Source organism: Lycium ferocissimum, chromosome 12, assembly GCF_029784015.1.
Source record: "Lycium ferocissimum isolate CSIRO_LF1 chromosome 12, AGI_CSIRO_Lferr_CH_V1, whole genome shotgun sequence".
Taxonomy (NCBI): domain Eukaryota; kingdom Viridiplantae; phylum Streptophyta; class Magnoliopsida; order Solanales; family Solanaceae; genus Lycium; species Lycium ferocissimum.
In genome coordinates, this window is record NC_081353.1 from 58527420 (window position 1) to 58552660 (window position 25241).

Genomic DNA, 25241 nt, shown 5'->3' on the forward strand with positions numbered 1-25241 from the left:
TTACTTTTGAGTTGTTATTGCTTTTGAAGACTTCCAGACAATTACATTCATTACTTTTAAGTTTATTCGTAAGTTCAATACAATAATTAAATTATGCAATCTTCAATCTTTTATTGTTTTCTTGTTGCCATGAGTAGCCAAACACCTTTACTAAGGTTGTGAACCCAAGGATGGGTGTATTGTGATTGGGAAATCGTGAAAGATATACGCATAACGCATTGTTAGGGTTTATTTGTTCTTCGTTTTCATCATATAGTTAGTGGTTGCAAACATTAGCTAACGCCATAAACTTTAGTTTATTTGGGAAAATAGCTAGGGTTAGGTAAGAACAAATAACAAGAACTCAGGGCTTTAAACCTTGTTTAATAAATTCACTTAGGAATAAGAAGAATTTACTTGGCATAATTAACCGTTCTTCATGCATACTTTCTTATCTTTGGAAAAAGCATAGAAAGAAATAATCTTTTCTTATTGGAAAATAGTTCAGATTCACATAGAGGTTAAGTGCATCCATACAAACAGTCCATTAGAAGTATATCAAGATCGATACCCATGATCATACACTTTATCTGACGGGGACACAATCTTGGTTCTTTTTACTCATATATTTACAACTTTAAATCTCCAGTCACTTTAAATTAGTCCACAAACTAAATCAACTATAAAACCCTTTTCTGGAATATACCAGGACCGCAAGATTAGTATAATACTTGTTTAGTAAACTTTTCACACCATATTCCCTGTGGGATTCGACCCCAACCTCGTTGGGTTACTATATCTGACAACGTCTGCGTTATACCATTAATAAGTGTAATTTTAGCGTATCAAATTTTGGCGCCGTTGCCGGGGAATACGATTTTGAAATTACTAAATAGTGTTTACTATTCTTAAAGTCTTTGTCATATTCCAACACACCTTGTTTGCAACCTTGTAAACCAGGTGATCATGGCCAACAACGAACTTCCAATCGAGAATGTTTTTGCTGATGAACCGGAAGCAGATGAAGACTTTGCATCTGCAATCATTCATCCGAGATTGACTACTAGTACTATCAAGTTTGATAATTCCCTCTATCATATGCTCAAGCAAGAGGGATACTTTCGGAATGCAGTCGATGATGACCCTCACCAACACAAAACAAACTTTCTGGATGTGTGCTCTCAGCATATCTAGCGGGGTGTGACTCAAGAAGCAGTTCGACTGAAACTCTTCAAATATTCGTTAGCCGGAGAAGCGAGAAAATGGTTCACAAAGCTGCCCCGAAACTCTATTGCTACATGGGAAGAGATGATCAGAGTGTTTCTCAGGAAGTGGTATCCTCCGAGGAAAAGAGCTGAAATTCGTGATCAGATCTACGAGTTCAAACAATGTAATGACGAACAACTTTTTGAAGCTTGGGAGAGGTACAAAGAATATCTGGACAGGAGTCCAAACCATGGTTTTCCAGATCAGATTTTGAAGGAGAAGTTCTATAAAGGGTTGGATCCTATGACCCAAGTGATAGCCAATAATGTTGCCAACGGGTGTTTCATGAATAAGTCCTATGCTACTATTACTGATATACATGATCGATTGACCACACATAGCCAAGCATGGCATTCAAGTAATTCTGATTGGCTATCACTTAGAACACCGTTGATTCAAAATATTGTGAAAGACAGCTAGGAAACGCAACAGACGTTGGCACAATTGGCCACTAGTCGATCTTTACTGACAAAGAGGCTTGATGAGAAAGAAGCAAAGAAGGTGAATGTTTGTGAAGATATCTCAGGCATGCCGCCTGGAATGTACCAAGTCCAAGAGGGTCCGTATCAAGAGGGCCCCCCTCCGCAAATTGAGAATGTTCAGTATGCAGATTACATAGCGAAGGGGGATATTCCTGGGCCAATTCAGAGATACTGGAGGCCCCAACAAGGACAGGGGTCATACAATCAAGGGAACTACAACAACAACTATGGTGGACCGAACCAAGGGAGATAGAACAACAACAATAGCAATTTTGGGAACAGAAGTTCCTACCCATATATTCCACCAAAAGGGCAGTCTAATGATCAAGGTAGTTCGAGGTTGGAGTCAATGCTTGAAAAAGTGTTGGCAAGTAAAACAAACACTGAAAAGACATTATCTGAGCTATCAGAGATGGTGGTCTCTCATTCAGCATCTATTCAGAATCTTGAACAGCAGAAGCGTGATCTTTCCAGAAAACAGTATCCTGCCAGAAAAGGAAGGCTTCCTAGTGATACTATTCCAAACCTGGAGAATGGTGGGGGAGTGGAACGTACTTTTGCTATTAGCACGAGGAGTGGTAAAATACTTCATGGTGCTGACAAGAAAGTGGTGGATCTAGATCCTATTATTGAGGAAAAAGAGGTGCGTTCTGAAGTGCCAATTATTGATGAGGAAGTCTGTGATAAAGAAAAATCACTGATATTCCAGAAGTTACAGCTGATACAGAGAAACACCCAATAAAAGGGGCTCTTCACCCTTTGACTCAGATGTACAAAGCAAAGCCTCCCTTTCCTCAGAGGTAGGCAAAGAAGAATGATGATGCTAAGTGTCAGAAGTTCTATGATCAAGACGATTAACGGTGAATTTTCCATTCTTAGATGTCGTCAAAGAGATGCCGGATTTGCTAAGTTTGTGAAAGACACCTTTACAAAGAAAAGGTCCGTTCAACATGAGATGCTGAATTTAACTTATCGTGTGAGTTAAATTATTGCAGATGAGTAAGTTTTGGCGGTTTCTATGCAGGTGGCAACTTGGTTTGCCGATTTTGCTAACTACTTGGTAACAGGTAGCATTCCCGACGAGATAAAATCGTATCAAAAAAAGAAGTTTCTGCGGGATGTTCGTCAGTACTATTGGGATGAACCATACTTATTCAGAACTTGCGCTGACAACATTATTCGGCGTTGTGTCCCAGAGAGTGAGGTATTAGAGATTTTGAAGTCTTGCCACGACTCTCCAGTTGGGGACATCATAGTGGTACGAGAACTGCTGCAAAGGTCCTCGAATGTGGTTATTATTGGCCTATTCTTTTTCATGATGCTAATCTGATGGTGCGTTCCTGTGATCAGTACCAAAGGCAGGGGAATATTGGTAGGAGGCAAGAGATGCCTATGAACTTTGTAATGGAGGTTGAAGTGTTCGATGTTTGGGGAATTGATTTTATGGGTCCCTTTGTAAGCTCTTGTGGAATGAAATCCATTTTGGTGTTTGTTGATTATGTCTCTAAATGGGTAGAAGCGATGATTTTACCTAATAACGAAGCCAAGAGTGTCATGGGATTCTTAAAAAAGAACATATTTACTCGTTTTGGTACCCCAAGAGCGATAATCAGTGATGGTGGTTCTCACTTTTGCAATAAAGCCTTTGTGGGATTGATGGAGAAGTATGGAGTCAAGCATAGGGTGGCAACCCCGTATCATCCTCAGACAAGCGGGCAAGTTGAAGTCTCTAATCAGGAGATAAAGAGTATTTTAGCAAAAACGGTGAATGCGAACAGAACTGATTGGGCTCGCAAGCTCGATGATGCTCTATGGGCTAACCGAACTGCGTTCAAAACTCCGATTGGGACTTCGCCTTTCAAGCTAATTTTTGGTAAAGCATGCCACGTGCCAGTTGAACTTGAACATAAGGCCATGTGGGCCTTGAATAAATTGAACATGAATTGGGAAGAAGCGACCAAACTCGGGTTATTTCAACTCAACGAGATGGAGGCGTTCCGCTATCAGGCATATGAAAGTGCAGCGCTATACAAAGAGAGGATGAAGCAATATCATGACAAGAAGATCCTGAAGCGGGAATTCTACAAGGGTGACCCCGTCTTGCTGTTTAATTCTAGATTAAAGCTGCTTCCGGGCAAATTGAAATCACGGTGGTCAGGTCCCTTTGAAGTGGTAAGTGTCTCACCTCATGGAGCTATTGAATTAAAGTCTGAAGACGAAACTCGGACATTTAAAGTGAAAGGGCAGAGGGTGAAGCACTATCATGGTATGATTGCGAGAGATAGAATTGTGGACCGACATTGGTTGAAGCAAGTTGGGACGAATGCTGACTCGGCGAGTCCCGACCAAGAGTAAATTGATAACACTGTCGTGCTGCAATGTTAAATCAAGCGCTTCTTGGAGGGAACCTAAGTTTAAAATTCTGTAATTTTATTTCTGTAGGTTTTAGTTTTTTTTATTTTTTTACAGGTGTCGAGAGCGCAGAAACTGAAACTCGAAAAACCAGCAAAGTTACACCAGAGCACAAAGACGGGCCGTCGACATGTCGACGGACGTTCAATGTAAAATGACGGTATGCAGAGCTGAACTTCTGAGGATTAGTAACTGCTCATCTGCAGGTAAGTAAATCGACGAGCATGTCGACGGACTATCGACACGTTCGACGACGCCTTTCGAAGTGCTCGTCACCAGGTTAGCTTTTTCTTTACTTTTTTGGTCGTAAGTACACTGTGACGAGTCGTCGACATGCAAAAACTTCGAAAAAAATATAACAGGGCAACAGTAGTGGATTTAAAAGAAAGTAACGGGCAGAGGTTTAATATTTTCCCACCATCCGTATATCACTCTCCCTCAATCTCCTCATCTCCCCATAACTTTCTCCATAAATTCCCATAATTTCCTCCATAAAACACCACCCACTACAATCTCCTACCCTAAAAGTTATCTCCACTGATTTTTGAGACCTTCTGCCCTAGTTGCGAAAATCTGTTGTCTTGTTTTTCTTGGATTTGTAGTCAAGTACCCTTCTACTTCTTCACATAGCCAGGTATGTTGAGTTAATTTCGGCCCTTTATTGGTTTTAATGTTGGTATTTGTTCGAAAATTTGCTAAAGAAAATGCCTAGGGTTCGTAAATTAATTGAAAATTTTGATTATGGGACCTAGGCTGTATATGATGGTATTGAAATAAGTTGGGTGTGTTTTTAACTATGATACAGTAGTGATATTTGTGATGTGAGTACTAAGAGCAAAGATTATGACTTAGGGTTTGTATTTGTAGAATGAAATATATGCTTGAATTGGCAAAATTGTGAAATTGTGGTTGGGGGAAGGGAATTTGGTATGATTGTTGTTAGATGGACTCGTGGGGACGAGAATATCGTGCCCCTATTGAGTCGACGGGCATTTTGAGCAACTTGTTGATTCATTATGCCCGCCAATGGTCCAAAAAAAAGGAACTCTGTTGAAACATGATGCTTGAGGAGTGAAGTCTGAGTAACTCGAAGCCCCAAAACCCCAAAAATTTGAAAAATAGTTGAAAATTGGTTCTCTGATTGATTGAAATGGAAAACGCAAAGCCGAAATAAGTTTTGATGTCTGTTTACTATTGGTTGCTGATGCAGGGCCGTAAACATGTCGACGGCACCGTCGACAGGTCGACGGACAAAGACGATCCTGTCGAGCTGATTGACGGTCCGTCGACAGGTTCGACGGTCCGTCAAAATGCATCAACGGTCTGCAGACAGAACATCAGAGAACTGAAACTGAGATTGTTTTTTTATAACTGTGTTGATATCACTTGTACGGATTGACTAGATTGTGGTTTTTGATGATTACAAGTATGGCGCCACCCAAGTTGACAACCACCCGAGGGGGTGGCTCGAGGCAAACTCAAAGAACAATGGGTCGAAGGAGGCCCAGTGGCCAACCCACACTTAGAGATAGGAGGTCGGATAATGAGCTTGAGGTTATGCCCGTAAAAAAGAACAGGGATGCTCCTCCCCCGTGAAACAGGCAGGTCACAGTACCGGCTCCTACACCTCCCAATTCCTTCCAGTCTGATGAGGAGGAATCATCTATATCTGGGTTCGGTGATGGATCCGAGGAGGAGGGATCAGAGGCTGCATCTGGAGATGCCTCACCTGCTGCACGAGCACAGTCTACTGAGGATGCTGCTCAGTCCTCGCAGGCACCTTCTAGATCCCAGACCCGTCAGAGCCCACAGCCTGGCGATGATGAGGCTACTACTGATACTGATGCTGAGGCGGCTAGGGCTCGGGAACTTAGAACCAAGAGGCTGGAGGATCGTTTCACTGTTGAGGGTGCCAGAGAGCTGTATGAGTACGACATTGAGTTAAAAGGTGACGACACCCAGCATGAGAACCGCACAATAAATGAAGAAAGGCGGATCAGTTTTGAGGGGCTCGAGATCTTACCCAGGGCCAGAGAGCTCATTCGCCACTATCAGCTAGAGTTTATGCAGGAGCCACCTGGGGAGTATTGCCCGATTCTGGTTCGTGAGATATATGCCGCATATGGGGCCTTGATCAGAAAAGTTAAAAAGAGGCGACAGCAATTGAGGGAGCTACCGCCACTGAGAGAAGTTGAGATCAGAGGGGTGAGTGTTGATATATCTGCCCAGGCTATCAACAGAGTATATTTCGGTAATAACTACACCGCCCCGAGGCAGACAATTGAGCTAGAAGACAAATTGCGAAGGCGCAAGGAGCAGTCCGTCAGGGACTGGGTAGCTACAGTGTTGGGTCGCCCGACCAAGAGAGCCGAGTGTACTAATTTAAAGAATCGGATAAAGAAGAAGTGGTTGACTCTAGAGGAAAAATTTTGGTGGAGCATGGTGCAGTTGCGGCTTCTCCCCACTCAGGCCAATAATGCTCTTACGGTTGACAGGCAAGTTGTTGTAGTCGCATTGATGTCCAGATACCCGATTGATTTCGGGGCATTGGCTAGTATGGAGATACAGTTGAGGGCTTCCCAGCCCAACACTTCCCTGATATTTCCATGCCTGATTACAGAGCTTGTTTGGAGGTCACAGGTGTGGTTTATAGATGATATCGACCACCGAATTACAGCTTCGTTGGTTTATTCGATAGAAAAAAACAAGAATGAGGCCGTTGATGAGAGCCAAGGGGAAGCGGATGGGTTCCCAGTGGCACTTGGAGGGGTACCCCTACCGCAGGAGCTGATTCATCCCGGGGCCGCGGGTGACTCTACACAGGAGTTACCCGCCACTGCTGCCCCTATTACTGAGACTATACAGGCTACAGATTCTGAGATCCCAGCCACTGATATTGGAGATGATTCTGTTGAGACTCAGACTGATATTCCTGAGCCACAGACTTTGGCTCCACCGCCTCCGAGTTTAGCCCCACAGCCAGCTGGACAGCCCCAGGGTACAGTCAGAGTTAATCCATATGACTTCTCAATGGACAACTTTAGGAAATTTGCAAAACAGGCGGCTACAGCGGACCAGCAATCAAAGATCATAGTGGCCCAGCTTAAAGATTATGTGAGATTGAGAGTGGACGAGGCACTAGATCCTGTGAGGACAACACTATCCGCTCGGTTGGATGGATTTGAGTTGAGATTGACTGCATTGGAGATGGCTCGCCGGACCACTTCCACAGATGCTTTGAGGGCAAAGTTAGATCAGTTTAAGGCTGATGTTGCAATATTGAAGGCCCGTGATCCGAGCCTAGTAGCAGCACCACCGTATGTTGTGGAGGATCCAGTGGTGCAGTTATTTACGCCTACCGCAGCGGGTGGTCGGGGAAAGAGAAAGAGAGCGGCCCGTGATGAGAAGGAGGTGCGAGAAAGCACTCGCCCTAAGGGCTCGAGTATAGAGGAGCAGCAGGTGGCAGAGGCCATTCAGAGATCGCTCGTAGAGAATGTCCAGTTTGGGACTAGGGGAGCCACCTCGAGCAGTGCTCCCAGTGGTGAGACATTGCCACCACCCCTTCCCACTCCAGTGCCAGTGCCTACGGGCACCACTACTGATGTTGCTGCTGATGCTGCTACAGAGACTGCTGTTGGTGCGGTTGCACCACTTGATGCCTCGCAGACCGAGGAGTCGCGAGATGAGTAGCGCGCCTAGTGCGCCACAGGTATTCCGACTCCCTAGTTTTACTTTTACTGCATTAGGGACATTGCAGACTTTTTCAGTTGGGGGTGGGAGTATTTGATTTGTTATATATGTGTTTAGGACCCCCTCGACTTTTCTTTGCCATGGTTCTTTTCCTGAGGGGTTTATTTCTTGTTGAACCTGGAATGTTTAGGTCGTGTTTAGATAAAGTAGAGTATTGTTGACTTATGTGGTGGTGGTTTGATTAACTTAGGGTTGTCTTGTTTTGATTTGAGAAAAAGTACTCCCCTCCGAATTTTTTTGAAAAAATGGACTTGGTTGTTTAATTGACATGCATGCTTCTTTTTGTGACATTTAGATTATTGGGTTACCTTGTGTATGGAATTATAGCGGGGATACTAGTGTGTTGATAATTCTAATGGCATGTGTTGTGAGGTTTTGCAGATATATTCTCTAGTTTTGTATGTAATCTAGAACTTTCCTGGTTAGTCGTGCCCGCATTTTGAAGATAAGTGAAGCTGTGAAGTGATCTTAGGCTTTGTTTGTGTTAGGAACCCCTGTTCAGCCTGAATATAAACCTACCCATAGATTAATATCCCTTGTTAGCCATTTTGAGCCTGAAAACCTATTCTTTGATTAGCCGTAACAAGCCGATACCCGTTCTTAATATCCATCTCTTTTTTCACCCGATCCCTTCTTGGCACTAAAATAATAAGATTGAGGTTAAAAGCCTAAGTTGGGGGTGATAGGTGGACTAAGGGGAATATGAGGCATAAGCCTAAAGGGGGGTTGAAGTAAAGTGCCTAGTTAAAAGACAGCGGTGTGGTAAGTGTAAAAAGAAAAAAAATGAAAAAAAAGAAGAAAAAAACAGCAACCAAAGAATAAAAAAAATTAGGGAAGTAGAATCACAATAAAATCACACCGAGGCAACAAAATGAAAGAAGGGAAGAAAACAAAAGGCGAAAAGGGTAAAGAGAAGAATAAGATGTAGTGTTCAAGGAGGGTGATTCACTGTTATCCAAATATCTATCCTACCCATCCCCAAGCCAACATTAAAACCTTGAAAAAGTCCTAGTGTGATCACGGCCGAACTGTCTAAAGTCGACGGCGTTGAAAATAAGGGCAAGCTTATGGTATTTGCATGTATAGCTGGAGAATTTCTTTGTGAGTGTGAGCGTTTCTTTTCTCCTTTGACTTCTGTCCCATTCTATGTGTACATATATGTTGGGACATTCTTTGGTCTTTGTGAGGGCATTAGAATTTGTTAAGTGACTGGTTTCCCGTGAGTCTTGATTCGTGTGCGCTATGGTTTCTGTGATAACTAGATGTCATAAAGTGAAGCCTCATGGCTAGTTGCAACAAGTCCTTGATTGGTTTTGTCTTTATTGGGAGGAGAGTCATTGTGATACACTTGACATGCAGGAAGTTAATTGCCACAACCACTATAGACAGCTTTGCTTTGTGATATCGAGACATTTGTAGATTGAGTCTGTTAGTTGACTTACTTGAGGACAAGCAAAGACTTTAAGTTGGGGATGTTGATGTGCCGGGAATTTTGGCACATCTAATGCTTTTTAACTCTAAGTTTAACTTGTTTTCGAGCAAGTTTGTGTTAGTTTGACGTGTTTTGTGTGTTGTGCAGGTATTTTGAAGTTAGAATGCTCGGAAAGCGAAAAAACGAGAAAATAAGAAATCTGCTCTGATAAGCATAAAGACGGACCGTCAACATGCTTGACGGTCCGTCGAATCGCCTCGTCAATAAGTTCCTGCAAAGTAACAAATCATCAGAGCATCATCAGTTCGTCGACTTGCACCGTCGACATGATCGATGGTCCGTCGAAGTACTTCGACGGTGGAGTTCCTGCAGAGTGATAAAAGTATACTCAGATCGTCAATATGGTCGTCGAGCATGTCGACGACCGTCGGGCGGCAAGCCGAGCCGGAACGGTGACCGGGATTGATTATTCCGAGTTTGACTTGTATAAATACCGTTTAGGTTTTATTTTTCGGACATCCGGAGTTTTAGACTTGTAGTAATTACTTTTGAGTTGTTATTGCTTTTGAAGACTTCCCGTACAATTACATTCATTACTTTCAAGTTTTATTCGTAAGTTCAATACAATAATTCAATTATGCAATCTTCAATCTTTTATTGTTTTCTTGTTGCCATGGGTAGCTAAACACCTTTACTAAGGTTGTGAACTCAAGGATGGGTGTATTGTGATTGGGGAATCGTGAAAGATATACGCATAACGCATTGTTAGGGTTTATTTGTTCTTTGTTTTCATCATATAGTTAGTGGTTGCAAACATTCGCTAACGCCATAAACTTTAGTTTATTTGGGAAAATAGCTAGGGTTAGGTAAGAACAAATAACAAGAACTCAGGGCTTTAAACCTTGTTTAATAAATTCACTTAGGAATAAGAAGAATTTACTTAGCATAATTAACCGGTCTTCATGCATACTTTCTTATCTTTGGAAAAAGCATAGAAAGAAATAATTTTTTTTTATTGGGAAATAGTTCAGATTCACATGTAGGTATGTGTATCCATACAAACGATCAATTAGAAGTGATATCAAGATCGATACCCATGATCATACACTTTATCCGACGGGGATATAACCTTGATTCTTTTTACCCATATATTTACAACTTTAAATCTCCAGTCACTTTAAATTAGTCCACAAACCAAATCAACTATTAAACCCTTTTCTGAAATACACCAGGACCACAAGATTAGTATAATACTTGTTTAATAAACTTTTCACACCATATTCTCTGTGGGATTCGACCCCAACCTCGTTGGATTACTATATTTGACAACGTCCGCGTTCTACCATTAATAGTTGTAATTTCAGCGTATCACCCCTCTTTAGTTAAGCGTTGGGCCGGGTCAATCCTTAATGGATTGGGCCCGGCCGAAAATTGCAAAGGAAATAAATGGGGCCTAGTCTAATGATGTGTATACATGTGTGTATATTCGTGTATACATACATAAGGTGAGCACCTTTCACGCAATATTTAAATAAATAGCCAATATTGAATTAATGTCCATAAATTGGATAATTTTAAAATAAGACCCCATTTAAACTAATTGGTCTAATTCAAAAAAGGTAATTATAATAATAGCAATAAAATAAAAAGAAATAAATAAACTTTGTCAAAAGTCCTTAATTAAATTTGACTAGTTCAAATTATTGTCATAATTGGCTAATAATTAATTATTTCAATTATAGCTGCTTAATGGAAATTTTCAAAATTAATTACAATTAAAACTCAATTAACTATGACAAAAATCCAATAAATTGATCAACTAAGAATTTAGGGGTAAAAGTGGCTAATTTACTTAATTAAATAGATTCCTTGCATTAAATAGAGTAAAATACTTTGCAAATTGCTATTTAAACAATTTAGACAATTAAGTGAATAATCATGGAAAATTATCCTCTCTTCTTGGATAATTTATCAAAAGTGTAATAATTGTAAAAATACTTAAATTAATTTATAATATTATAGAAATTATCTTATCAAACAAAATTGGCCAAATATAGCCTATATAAATTTTAGAAAATTATTTTGGCTTCTGAAAGAACATATTTCCCTCTATTTAATATTTCAAGGACTTTGGGTAATTAAAGAAAATTATGGGAGGTCAAAAATTAGGTGTCAACCCCTTCACGAACCGATGGTAGTAACTGGCCAACCCTACAAAGCTGCGAATCTCTGTCACTGATGTAGGCCTAGCCCAATCTCTCACTGCTTCAATCTTTTTAGGATCAATCATAATCCCTTCCTTTGAAACCGCATGTCCCAAGAAGGATACGGACTCAAGCCAAAACTCACACTTAGAGAACTTGGCATACAACTCCTTGTCTCTCAGCAACCCAAGAACAACTCTCAAGTGTTTTTCATGATCTTCCTTACTCTTCGAATAAACCAGGATGTCATCAATAAACACTATCACAAAGGATTCTAAGTATGGCTTAAAAATGTCATTCATCAAATCCATAAAAGCGGATGGGGCATTAGTAAGCCCGAATGACATAACAAGAAATTCATAATGCCCATATCTAGTCCGGAAAGCTGTTTTAGGAATATCCTCTGCCCGAATTTTCAACTAATGATAACTCGATCTGAAGTCAATTTTTGAAAACACAGAAGCCCCCTGAAGCTGATCAAACAAATTATCAATACGAGGAATGGGGTATTTATTTCGGATGGTGACTTTATTTAACTGGCGGTGATCAATGCACATCCGCATAGTCCGATATTTCTTTTTCATGAACAGAACAGGAGCGCCCCACGGGGAGACACTCGGACGAATGAAACCCTTACTAAGAAGATTCTGAAGTTCTTCTCTTAATTCCCTCAACTCTGCTGGTGCTATCCGATATAGCGAAATAAAAATAGGGCGGGTCCCTGGCTCTAAGTCAATGCAGAAATCAATGTTACAGTCCGGTGGCATGCTTGAAAAGTCTGCGGGAAACACCTCCCAAACTCACGTACCACAGGAGCTGACTCAAGAGATGGACCGTGAACACTGGTACCACGGATATGTGCCAAATAAGCCAAGCACCCCCTATCCACTAGCTTCCTTGCACGAATAGAGGAAATTATTTTTTCTTTGGGGAGGGACTAAGGTTACCCTTCCACTCAAGAGTAGGCACCCCAGGCATAGCTAAGGTTACCTGTCTTGGCATGACGATCCGTAATCGTACATGATGAGCTAACCAACTCATACCCAGGATGACATCAAAATTTATCATGTCTAGAATCACTAAATCAACCTAGGTGTCATACCTCATAAGTGTGACAGTACAAGATCGAAAGACTCTATCTATAACCACAGAGTCTCCAACTGGAGTAGATACATGTATAGGGGCATCAAGCAAATCACAGACCATGTTAAGACACATAGAGAAATATGTAAACGATAAGAAAATGTAGAACTCGGGTCAAACAATACAGAAGCCATCCGATGACAGACTGAGATATTACCTGTAATGACTGCACCTGAGCCCTCAGCCTCTGTCCTCCTAGGAAAGACATAACAATGAACCCGTCTGCCAGTAGCCAGAGAACCATTGCGATCAACCTGCCCTGTCTGAGCTCTGCCACTACCGGGCTGATGTCCACCTCTACTAGACTGAAACCCGCCTCTGTTAGGATGGGTGCCACCTCTACTAGCTGTGTGACCGCCATGCCCAGACTGAGCGCAGTTACCCCCATAAGATCCTCCCCCTCTACATAATGCTGGAGCTTTAGGAGCCTGAAACAGAGTACCCTGGCCAACTTGCCTAAGTATGGGACAATTCTTCTTGAAATGCATAACACACTCGAAGCATTCGCGGTCTAGCGTCAGACGCTGAATAGAAACGGACGAAGCCGAATAACCACCATGATCTGGAGCTCCATCTTGCGAACCCCCTGGCTGATTGGCATAGTGCTGACTGGTCCCTGATAGGCCTCCAACTGAAGTTTGCATGGCTGACTGAACAGGGCGTCCCGAATAAACCTGGGAACTTTGGCCCTTAGAGAAAAAGCCACTGAAACTATCACCCTTTCAGGCCTTCTTCTCCGCATACTTGTTATAACCATCCTGCCTAACACCCTCGACAGTCCTAACATGATCCACCACTTCTTGAAAGGAAGCATCTGTTGCTGCAAGCTGAAGAGCTGACAACTAAAGAGCAATGTTCAGCCCTTTCGCGAATCTCCTAACCCTCTCCTCCTCAATAGGCACAAGCTGGAGGGCATAGCGAGACAACGAATGGACCGAGCCTCATAGGCAGCCACAGACAGATTAACCTACTCAATATTACTGAACTCGTCATGCCTGCGGTCCCTCAAAGTACGAAGAACATACTTGTCTAAGAACACTAGGTAAAACTGAGTCCATGTCAATGGAGGTGATCCCGCTGGCCTGCACTCTATAAAAGCCCTCCACCATAACTTGGCATCACCCAAAAGCTGGAAGGTCACAAACTCAACACCATACTTCTCCACTTCCCCCTATGGAGCCTCTCATGATATTCCATGATGAAGTCATAAGCATCCTCAACCTCAGTGCCAAAGAAATCTGAAGGCTTCATCTTAGTGAACCTCCAAAACAAATCATGTTCATCCCCAAACCTCCCCTTTGGTCTAGGAAATGCCTCCAGTCCTAGAGCCTCATCCTAACAAGGAGCCACAGCTGTAGCATGCTGTAACCCCGGAGCCCGAACTCCACCGGGAGATGGATCACCCACTCTAGCACCTTGAGCACTTGGAACAGCTGGTAACACACCTGCCTCTGTCAACCCATTCAGCAGGTTCAACACTCGAACCATAATGTCTAACAACACTGGAGGAGTTATAATAGTGGCCGACAGTGCCGCCGCAAACTCCGCCGCCTGCATCCGGAATGACCGAGGCTCGGGGGACTCGGCGCGGGCCCGACCGGCCCGCGAGTCCCGCCACCGGCCGGCTTGCCGCTACTCCCCTATCTCTACTACGGCCACGGCCCCTGGCCTGCCCTCCACCACGAGCTACGGCCGTAGCGGCCAGAGCGAGTACCTCATTAGCTGTAGCAGCAGCTCGAGTCCTCACCATCTGTGAGAGAATAAGTCAGATAACAATTTGAATCGTCCAAATACCAATTGGAATGAAGTAGCACGAAAGATAGAAAAAATTTGAATTTTTCTAGTGCCCCATAGCCTCTCGAAGATAAGTATAGACGTCTTGTTACCGATCCGCAAGACTCTACTAGACATGTCATTGTACAACGAGATCCACGAACATATGTCTCTGATACCAACTTTGTCACGACCCAGTGGCGGTGTGGGATCCACGCGATCCAATGGGTGCGCATCTACTTAACCACCCATCCAAACGATTACCAATTACTTAACCATTTTTAGATAAATCAAGGATATAAAAAAAAAGTAATAATCACCCAAAACTTCTAGTCATGCCATAACTAAATAACGAACACGGAAGTCTAACTATTAGAACCCCAAATCCGAAAGTCATCGTACAAGGACTCTAAAACATAAATTGTCCAAGGAAATAACAACTGACTGAAATAACATAAGTAATGTTTGGAATGAAAATAGACATCAATAAGAGAAGATCTTCAGGCGGCCTGGCATGGATAAGAGCTCACCCTTAAATCATTTAAAAGCTCGGCCTTACGCTAAATATGAGGTCTAGTAGATATCAGCACGGATCACAATACGCGTCAAAAGAATGCGGCGAGGAAATATCGCATACAAACACTATAAATAGATAGATATCATGGGGGTCGACTAAGATTAGTATCATGCATAAAATCATAAAGTCAAAAGAATAGACAGATAGGCACAACAACACGTAACCATATGAAATTATCAACAAGAATCATCCAACACTGAGATAAGATAAGTCCACATAATTAGCAATCAATAAGAGTAACTCAACTCATGTCATTACCAACACAACCGTAACTCACAAATTATCTCAACTCTGTCACATATCCGTACACATATGCTAAATGGTATTGTTTGCCCAAATATCCATGACCTGAAGGGGACCCATGGTGTCCATGTACCACTCACTCCGGAACTGACCTCGGATCGCAAGCCCATAACTAGGCCATATCCTCATCCTCTGTTAATGTGCCTTTTCATATTTATGTGTTCTTTCTCATTTCAATGTATTTCCGTTCCAACAACTAATAAGAAATTGTGAACAGTCAATAAATCAATATCAAGGAACATAAGTCACCATGTCACAAGTCATATCAAGACTCAAGAATCAATTCATCAGTAGCATGAATAAGGGATTACTCCAAGTCAACAAGAAGAGTATTCATTAACTTCTTCTTTGTCATATCATAACAATTCATCACATAATAAATCAATCAATGTCAAACTTAGGAATTTCCAACCACTTTTTATGTCCGAAGCCCTAATCATTCTTCTCCGATTAATTTCAAAACATATACAATCAACCAATCAAAGTCTAACTCAAGTAGACCGTTACATACCTCAAAGCCGAATTGGAACAATGTAATCACTCTGCAACAGCTTTCCCCTTTCGCAAAGCTTCAGAATGTTCAAAGTCTAGCAATCATAACGCTAAGTGAGTAATGGATCATCTACTCAAACAAACAACAATTGGGGAAGAGAACCCAACTACTTCTACCCTTTCAAAAGGATAAACTATCACTAAGTGTGAATTTATCATAAAATCAACCCCAACCATCATATTATTCCCATTCATGGGTTTTCTAATCAATTCAGCCCTTTTACAAGCAGTTTTTATGACATAGTTACCATCTTTATGAAACCTTAAGTCTCAATACATCATTCTCATCCATTAGAACTTGAATTCCCACCCTAGGAAATGATAATCTATAATCTTAGATGAATAAACAACAATAACATCACTAGCCCATTCATTATTCAAGGGTTTCTTAAGTTCTAGGGCTTTAGTCTTTTCATTCACCATTAACGAACCTTAAACTAATCATGAAACTTAATGTGATGATAGAATGAACAAGGTAAAGGGTTGAGATCACACCCCAATATTACTAGGGTGTGATGGGCACCCGACACCACATTTGGAGCCGAGCGAACCCACTGACTCCTATTACATACATAATATTTCGGACTCGAACAGGACAAAAATGACACATACAAGAGATATTTTTAAAAATACCTTTTGTAATGTACAAACCGACCAATTTGTAATCATATGGAATTTATGGCATAATATGGAATGACATGACGGCTAATGGAGTCGCCTACAAACAAAATGACATTCGTAACCCCACAACTCGTCTCCGCAAAGTCTCACAAAATGATGTGAAACATAATACACGATCGACTCGACTCGGCGGCCTCCCGGGAGCAAAAAGGAGCTTGCCAATGCCGCCGGACATCTTCTATAATGGCTTTACTTCTGCGGGTGTGCACGCGCGCATGAAACGCAGCCCCCGAAGAACAGGGGGTCAGTACGAAATAGGTACTAAGTATGTAAAGCATAAAGACCAACAAACAGAATCATAACTGAACAGAGGATACAGAACATAAATGCAATAGCCGGAGTATCAGAAATGCTTACTCATAAAACATAGGCAAATGCATAATAGAAAATATGCCATAGCCGGCCCCATTATGGGACTCGGTAAACAGAAAGTGGTCGCCCCCGACACTGGCGCCACAACATATCGGATCATATCAGAATGTGCACACATCATAGCGTATCAGACGGCCATATCATATCATATCAGAGTGTACATGGCACAGCATACTCCACAACCCATGTACATATATACCTGCCCCCTCGCGTCGAGGCACGGCGAACAATGCGGTGGAATACGCGTGATAACATATCCTGGCCGGGCTCGGTGGAAGGAAGCATTGAGGCGTCCACGAGTGGAGTAGTGAGAAACTAAATGCAATATAAAACGTACAACATATACGGAGATCGGACCGAATAATCAAACGACATATCATGAAAAAGGGTCCCGGACGAGGCATAGCACATACCTTTAAAAGGCCGCGGAGGATTCTTACCAAAATAGAACTTCGGGGGTCATTTGTACATATAAAAAAATATAAAACATATACGAAACTCGATAGCATACTCGGATGGCGAGATCTTATAATGAACATTTGATAATAATCAAAGCATAAGTCTTTCGGACGTCGAATGTTTCGTGTCGGAATAATCTTTCAAGTAGTTTCAAATCCCTTAAGTAGGTCATATAATTCACATAAATAATTATAACGATTATTCTTTGGAAGTTAGAAAGGTAGTTAAAAGTTTCCCTTAGTTTTCATTTTAAAGAAGATCAAACGGAATATCAACACAAAGTTCGGAAATAGTGGGTCCGCCTCGGGTCAAGTAAGGTGGCGTACCCAAACGGCGCATAGTAAACCTTATGATGTCATTTATGAGAGGTATAAGATAATCGGATTTCATATGTACAAGTTCTAGATACTTGGATGACTTGTTGAAACAATCGCAACATAATTAATTCAATCCCTCTTGAATGAAAAAGGGAGAAATTTGGACGTGGATTCCGAGGAGTATAGTTGTCCCCGAGGTCCAAATTCAAACCTAGTACATCTAAGACATGCCAAGAGAAAGAATGGGAGAGCTTTACATACCTTTCTTGCCCTTTACGCTTGCTAAAATTCAAATCCGTTTCGTCAAAACCTACAAATGGTCACATTTACCAATTTGCTATTCATAAGGCTTAAAGTTTCAATCTTAATCAATACTTATTTATAAAAATTTGGGCAAAGCATCTCCCCTACACATATAACATCCCCGAGATTCAAACTCGGCCAAAACAACAACAACCATACCAACAACAATATAACAACAACAACAATCGACTAGAAACGCATTCTAGCGCAAATAGTCTTATTTTCCAAATAATGCAACAACTCCAAATTCAACTTTACACTTATAAGTCAATATCCATATTTTCATGTTCACATACTAATTCAAGATCATTCAAACATAAACCAAGAGTATTTCAAGCCTTATACCCAATGTTCAACATTTTCATATTCCATCCAAAATTCTCATATATGCAACAAAACCATTCCAACACATTTTCTACTTACTAATTCATCTCCAACAACAACAATCTATACTTTAACAACTTCATTATCTTAATATCATAAAATCACATTAATATGACATAATTCTCTACATTCCATTTTCATGCCAACTTCACCCATATAATCTTCATTTACGTTGTGAAGATCACAACAACACAACTAACATGTTAAACAAAATAAATCCAACATTATCTCATCAACATATACCACACGGCCAACATGCCTTCTTTCCAATTCCATCCAATTTTCATTCAACTTTCATTTCCAATATAAATTCCACAATAACCACAACTAGAATACAACTTAACATTCAACTCATATTATCCATACAACAATATACATATACGACCACTTACATATATGCTCACCCACTTTGCAAACTTCCATATTTTCATAAATTCTACTCATTTCCATATACTACAACACAAACAAACCTTCATAACATAATAACAAGGGATTAATTCTTACCTTTTTCTCCTTGGTTCTTCACTTGTCCAAAGTGTGAGATTGAGAAAACAAATGCTCAATCTTCCAAAACAACTACACCAAGTTGTAGAGGAACCTTGAATTAGTAGGAATACCACAAGAAAATAATTTTTGGAATAATATTTTTGGGGGGTAAAATTTGGAGGGGGTGGCCGAACCCCTCCTTCTTGCTCTTCTTGTTTTCTCTTGTTTTTTCTATCTCTTTCTTGTCTTGAAACTTCTATGGACTAAAATGAATATTTGACCCCTTTTATTATTTCCTCACATGATTAATTACATGGGCTTGGGTCCTTTTTATGGACCATGGCCGAATGGCCTCTATTAGGCCTCTTCTTCTCCTTCTTTTTTTTTCCATGGGCCAAATTCGGTTGGCCCCGAGTTGGCCTAGTCCACTGACCTTTTGACCTTAAAACGTCCATATCTCCTTGTACCGATGTCACCTGGAAACCCACGACGTATGGTTAGAAAGCTAATTCAATTATCTACAACTTCTATCTCTTGGATTTTTTCCAAATTCCAAACTTATAATACCATTTTTGCCCCTCGAAGTCAGGTCACCAGAAAATATTTTCTTAAAATATTCGTTTGGAGGGTTTCCACTTTGATTTGGCCCAAGGGTCCTTCGTGGAGTTGTGTTTAACTTCACGTATGTGATTCATATAACTTGTCACATGTCCGAAAAAATCTCGATGTGTGGGCCCCGTCTCAACTTACGAATAATCGTACAAAAGTACGGGATACGATACTATCAACGAGAGTTTAAATTACGTAGCAACAACATGATTGTCAATTTTGAGGAAGCACATGTCACGCTCATACTCTGAAAATGCGGGGTATAACAGAGACTTACCTTTTAATAATATTTTAGCCCTAGCCTTAGAAAATCGCCACAAGAGTTCTTGGGAACTGTTTTGGAGTTATGTAGGGAATAGGTTTGGAAATAAGAATATAAAACGCTGATTCTGCCACCCGTCGACCGCTGCAGCGGTCGACCTCTCGCTGCAACGATCCTATTATAGCGGGAAATGTCCCGCTACGGTGGATCTCATTAATTCTCCCTGCCCCGCGGCGACTATCCCCCACCCGCTACGACGGACTCACTACAGCGGTCCGTTTTGATCGGTAGCTCGAGTTTTTCCACCAGTTTTCATCCAAAAATCCCAACACCAATCCGAAGCCCTACCGACGCAAACCAAACACGCACATACACATAAAAACACGCTACGGACTCACCTGCGGCCTCGGAATTCCCAACAGATGTCTAAATTACTAAGTCACCCCCCATAACAACCTGCTAGGTCGTTACATTAATACGGTAAGTTTATACTGTCACGACCCGACTAGGGGGCCATGACGGATACCCGGAGTTGACTACCAAGCACCACTCGTTACGCTAGTCATCATACTCATCCTGAACACATATAAACTCCAAGGCAATACATAGATATACATAAGCCCTCACGGCTGTAAAAAACGATATACAAGAATGTACCATGAAGTCATTATGGGACATCTACTACCCACACATACGTATCTATAGGCCTCCACTGGAGTACTATGACATAAGGACAGGACAGGACCCCGTCATGCCCGTATACATATATACACAAAATAATGTATCAAAAATGGCACCTCGAGAATAATGGAGTGCTCCTGTAAATCTGCTGAGTAGCTCCTAGGAATCTGGACCACCTCCTTGCCTACCTGTGGGCATCAACACAGCGTCCAAAAAGAAAGGACGTCAGTACGAACATTGTACTGAGTATGTAAGGCACAAATAATAATAACATATCAAAGAAATAAGGGAACTTCAAGTAAGGAAACAACCTGTAACTGAATGTCACTTAAGACGGAATAATGCATGCTAACTTACATCATAAACATCATCATATCAAGTATAAATAAATAAGCTGCCCGACCATATAGGTACGGTGTGATCATCGTTAGCCCGCGTCCGGCCTCCTCCGCGTCGGGGTAACCATCTCATCTTTTCGCCCCTAGTGATGTCGCCGTACCCTCTAGACATAGTGTATATGCCGCCCCGCCTTAGCGGTATCCGCCGGCCGTATAGGCACAGTGTAACCTCATTATCATATACTTATCATAAAGCATGCATTAGAACTCAAATATAAACTATAACCCTATCGGGGTGACGTAAGGTCGAGAACCCCCAATTCCCTTGTGGAGTAGTCATAATCATCATGCCTCACCTTGAAGGAACAAGCATTGTAAGGTGAGTGTAACAACCATGAGCAATATCAAGAATCGTATAAGGATCATTAGCTTCGTAAAAATATCATACCATGAGCTTTAGAATCTCTAGACTTAGGCTCATCATCATCATTATCACATTCGTAACATATTTCTTATCTTTACCTCATGAGAAGCTCTTTATAAACATAGACTCACAGTTTCCGAGATGTAAGAGGGTCATGGAAAGACAAAGGAATTCATGTCATAGGAATCATGCCTTAGAAAAGAAGGGACTAGCCTTACATACCTTGATGTCGCTCTAACTTTATCAATTTAAGCGCTTTCCTCCAATGTTCACGATTCTACATTCAAGAGAATTTGTACTAGAATTAGATGATCGGAAACATACTTAAGCTTAAGCTAAAGCTAATGAAAATTGAGCAGCATTTCCTTCGTTTCTACAACTTCCTCCATATGATATAACAACTCCCAAGCATCAATAACAACATTCATAATATCATGATCAACAATCTTCATCAAACTATACATTATTCAATTCTCCCAATTCCATTTCAAATCATCCATAACCAAAATTACCACACAACATCGTATTCGTCAACACACAATGCTTCTTCAACACTCTTAGTATCATTTATAACAAGATTATATTCATAACATGTCAAGAACTATAGTCCAAATCAAGTCACTATTCAAGAACATCATTATTCCCCTATTTAGACTTCATTTTCCACTTCCTTCCATAATCCAAGTCTTTTAACCACTCAATAATCTTAACAACATGAAATGAACATAAAACTCACCTTTGAATATGTAGAAACGGTCTTTGGATGAAAATATTCCACTTGAGAAAACCCCAACTTCACCACTAAAGAAGTTCTTGACTTGTATAAACCCTAATGAGCATTCATGCTCTTGATTTTTTTTTTTTTTTTTTTTTTTTTGAAAACCACTTTAAAGAAATTCCATTGAAATAAGGATCGATTGCAAGATATGCTTGAAAGAGACATCATAAAATAGATAAACTTGAGTAGATCTCAACTAGGCGGAATTTAAACGCAAATAGCACTAGTCCACCGTCGAAATTAACCCAATAAAACACTCGGTGGGAGAGCAACTCGCTTGTTGTCATTAATAAAAACAAGAACACGAGTGCAGTCCACTGGCTCTGGAATTGGCTTGGAATATTTAACACCACGGTGTGAAGATTTGGATTTTCTTTGTGTATTATATCTGTTGCTTTGTCCACATTTTGTCCCATCGGCTACGGCCAAAACGGACTTACACCGGAACCTTACATCGATCACACTTAGGAAGACTCATATCGGGCTAATTAATTCCCTAATTCTATTATACTATATAGATATGCAATGCTCGTCATTCATGCTCTTGATTCCATCAACTCTTGATGCTTAACTCTTGATTCCTCTTGGGTATATGTTAAAATGGTATGGAGAATATTCTAGAGCTTTCTTGAGGTGTGGAGAAAGGATGAAAATGAAAAATGAGGACTTGGGGGTCTTTTTTTTATAAAATTTAAAATTTGTCTCGACGGTGTTATACTGACACATATACGGTCCGTATAACTTATACGGTCCGTATATGTGACCGTATAATACTTCCAGTGGAGGACCCTTCTCTGGACAGGTTATACGGTCCCTCATACGGACCGTATAAATTATACGGGCCGTATAAGTTGGCCGTATAACTCCCAGTTTCTCTGAAGTTGCTCTCGTCGTTTCGTTTGATCTCCGATCCTTATGGAACCTTCTTAGAACTTGTTTAGCACTTCATTAATAAGCTAGGGAGCGTCATAACTCTTCCTCAGGACACCATTAAGTCAACATTAACTCGGTACTTTGCAAAACCCTTCCAAAACACGACTTATACCTTACATTCTTCATCGAACTTCCTTCTATTGCCTCAAACGCCTTTAGAATCTTAATTAGAATCGTTAAGTACTCCTTCTTACTTGTAAGGACATCACATCCATCTCACCCTGCGTTAGTCTAACCATCACACGACGACATGAAATTTTCCGAGGTGTAACATATACTATGGAGAAATTGAATATTCATGAAACAGTACTTACTCATGGATCCCAATAATACAAACAAAATATACTCCAATAGAACTTGCCAACATTGATATATATGGTAATAAAGATCATAAGCCAAATAAAATACTTCATACCTTTCCATAGGTACGGTGAAACCTACAGTGGCCATCGGTACGTTTGTTTAACCGATTCCTTAGAACGATGATAACCACAGGTTTGCTTTCTCTAAACCTCAAGATCTTTTCAAAGTAATTGTTCGATGCAAAATCTCGTGCTGATAATGTGTTATAAAATAATAATACTAGAAAAAAGAATGTATATATAATATAAAACTGCCTATAGACAAGGTGATGTAGTACCTTTCTATGGCCTCCATTGACATTTATCTTTTTTCTCAATTTTTTGACATTTTCTCTTCATTTCACTATTTTACTAAATAAAATTAAATATTAAAGGTTCCATCCCTCCACCCATAATAAAGACTCACCATTTAATAGCTTTAATTTATATTTGCCATCACTTCCCCTATATTTATTGTAATTGCTTTGTATTATATTTATTAGTAAAAGCGATGAACGTTCCCTCATTCTACTCATTCAATTCAATTAAACTCAATTTTAAGGATGCAAAAATCACACAAAACAAACAACAGTTGTGCAAAAGAAATGCTTCTCTCTTCATTCAGCTTCTTTCGGTTTATTTCAACACAAAAACTAATAAATGCCTCATTATCGTCTTTCTATATTCCACATTAAATTTCAACTCTTTAAAGTTGTTTTACGTTTTCTCATTAAATAGTACAGTTAAGGTGTTCATCATATATGTTACTCTTTTTATTTTGTATTCAAGCAAAAGAAATTTTGGCAGCAAGCAAATATGGAATTTGGAGCAAGGGAAGGTGATCACCCATAGGCTGTAGATCATCCAGATTTCTTGAAGAACCTTGGCAATACGGTAGCCATGCATTTTTTCAAAATATAATAAGCAAAGGGATGTCTAACAAAGATCATTTGATTTACTTTTTTTTTTTTTTTTTTAAATTTGGAATTACATCTAACATATTAACTTAAACAGGCAGTCGATACACTCATATGCATAATTTATTTGTAATTTGGATTATATATACGTAATGTATTTGTTATTTGGATGGTATAATCTAATTATAAAAGCAGTGAAGACGCATCTGGGAAAAAAAATCAGATAGTTTATGCTTCCAACTTCATTTTTTTTTCATCTTCCCTTCTCTTTTTTCCCTTAATTTTTATAGCGGGTGACCTTTTTACCTCTAAAAAACAAAATTGAGTAATGCGTAATTTGGAGAGAAAAAACAAATCATGAGAGGTTCTTGCTGTAAACTCTGATCAATTTATTGTGGCTTCTGGAGAAATAATTATTTTTTCTCTTTTATTATTAAAATAAGGTAGAAATATTATATGAGGAATTTAAAGTATGTTAATCAACTAGGATAACAAAAAAGTCCTAATTCCTAAGCTTGTGTGGAAAAAATAAATTCTAAATTATTGGATTATAGTGACGGCTATGTGGGAAAAGAAGTAAAAAAGAAAAGAATTGAGAAAATTAATCTATATAGTATATACTAAAGATAGGCAAAGACAAGGTTGTAAACATGTTTTTTTTTTTTTTCATGTGCCTATTGGTTGTAAACATGTTTTTATTTTTTATTTTTTATGATGGTATAGTTGTGCACCCTAATGAGTTTTATGAAGCTTTCAAGATAATGAAACGCTAAACAACAGGTCGAGAAGAAATGAGTGAAGGAACTGGAAGATTGAGCAGAATCATAGTGTTAAATTAATATAGCAACAAGCCAACAACTATTCTTAAAATATGGGAAAAGGGTCAAAAATACCCCTGTACTTTGGAAAAAGGGCTAAAAATATCCTCTGAACTTATTTTGGATCAAAAATACCCCTCTCATCCTTAAAGTTTTCAAATATACCCTTATCTTGACGGAAACTATCCCCCAAAATAATCCGAAATCATTTTTTAAACCCGCTCCATAATTTAAATCCGACCAAACTAAATAATAACCCATAAGA

General features: G+C 40.2%; 1 protein-coding gene across 1 annotated transcript; it reads left to right on the plus strand.

Annotated features, from left to right (window-relative positions):
- Window positions 1-2541: 2541 nt before the first annotated feature.
- On the plus strand, window positions 2542-4218 carry LOC132039481 (uncharacterized). Its single transcript, XM_059429955.1, has 5 exons — window positions 2542-2703; window positions 2752-2931; window positions 3078-3391; window positions 3506-4078; window positions 4197-4218. Exons 1-5 carry the CDS (start codon window positions 2542-2544, stop codon window positions 4216-4218), a joined length of 1251 nt encoding a protein of 416 aa, XP_059285938.1.
- The last annotated feature ends 21023 nt before the right edge of the window (window positions 4219-25241 follow it).

Excerpts from the sequence above, each read along its gene's own strand:
- LOC132039481 (XM_059429955.1), top strand. The coding sequence starts at position 2,542 with ATGATGATGCTAAGTGTCAGAAGTTCTATGATCAAGACGATTAACGGT. Across the intron at positions 2,704-2,751 it reads TGCTGAATTTAACTTATCGT|GTGGCAACTTGGTTTGCCGA; the intron begins GTGAGTTAAATT and ends GTTTCTATGCAG. Across the intron at positions 3,392-3,505 it reads TTTGTGGGATTGATGGAGAA|AACTGATTGGGCTCGCAAGC; the intron begins GTATGGAGTCAA and ends GAATGCGAACAG.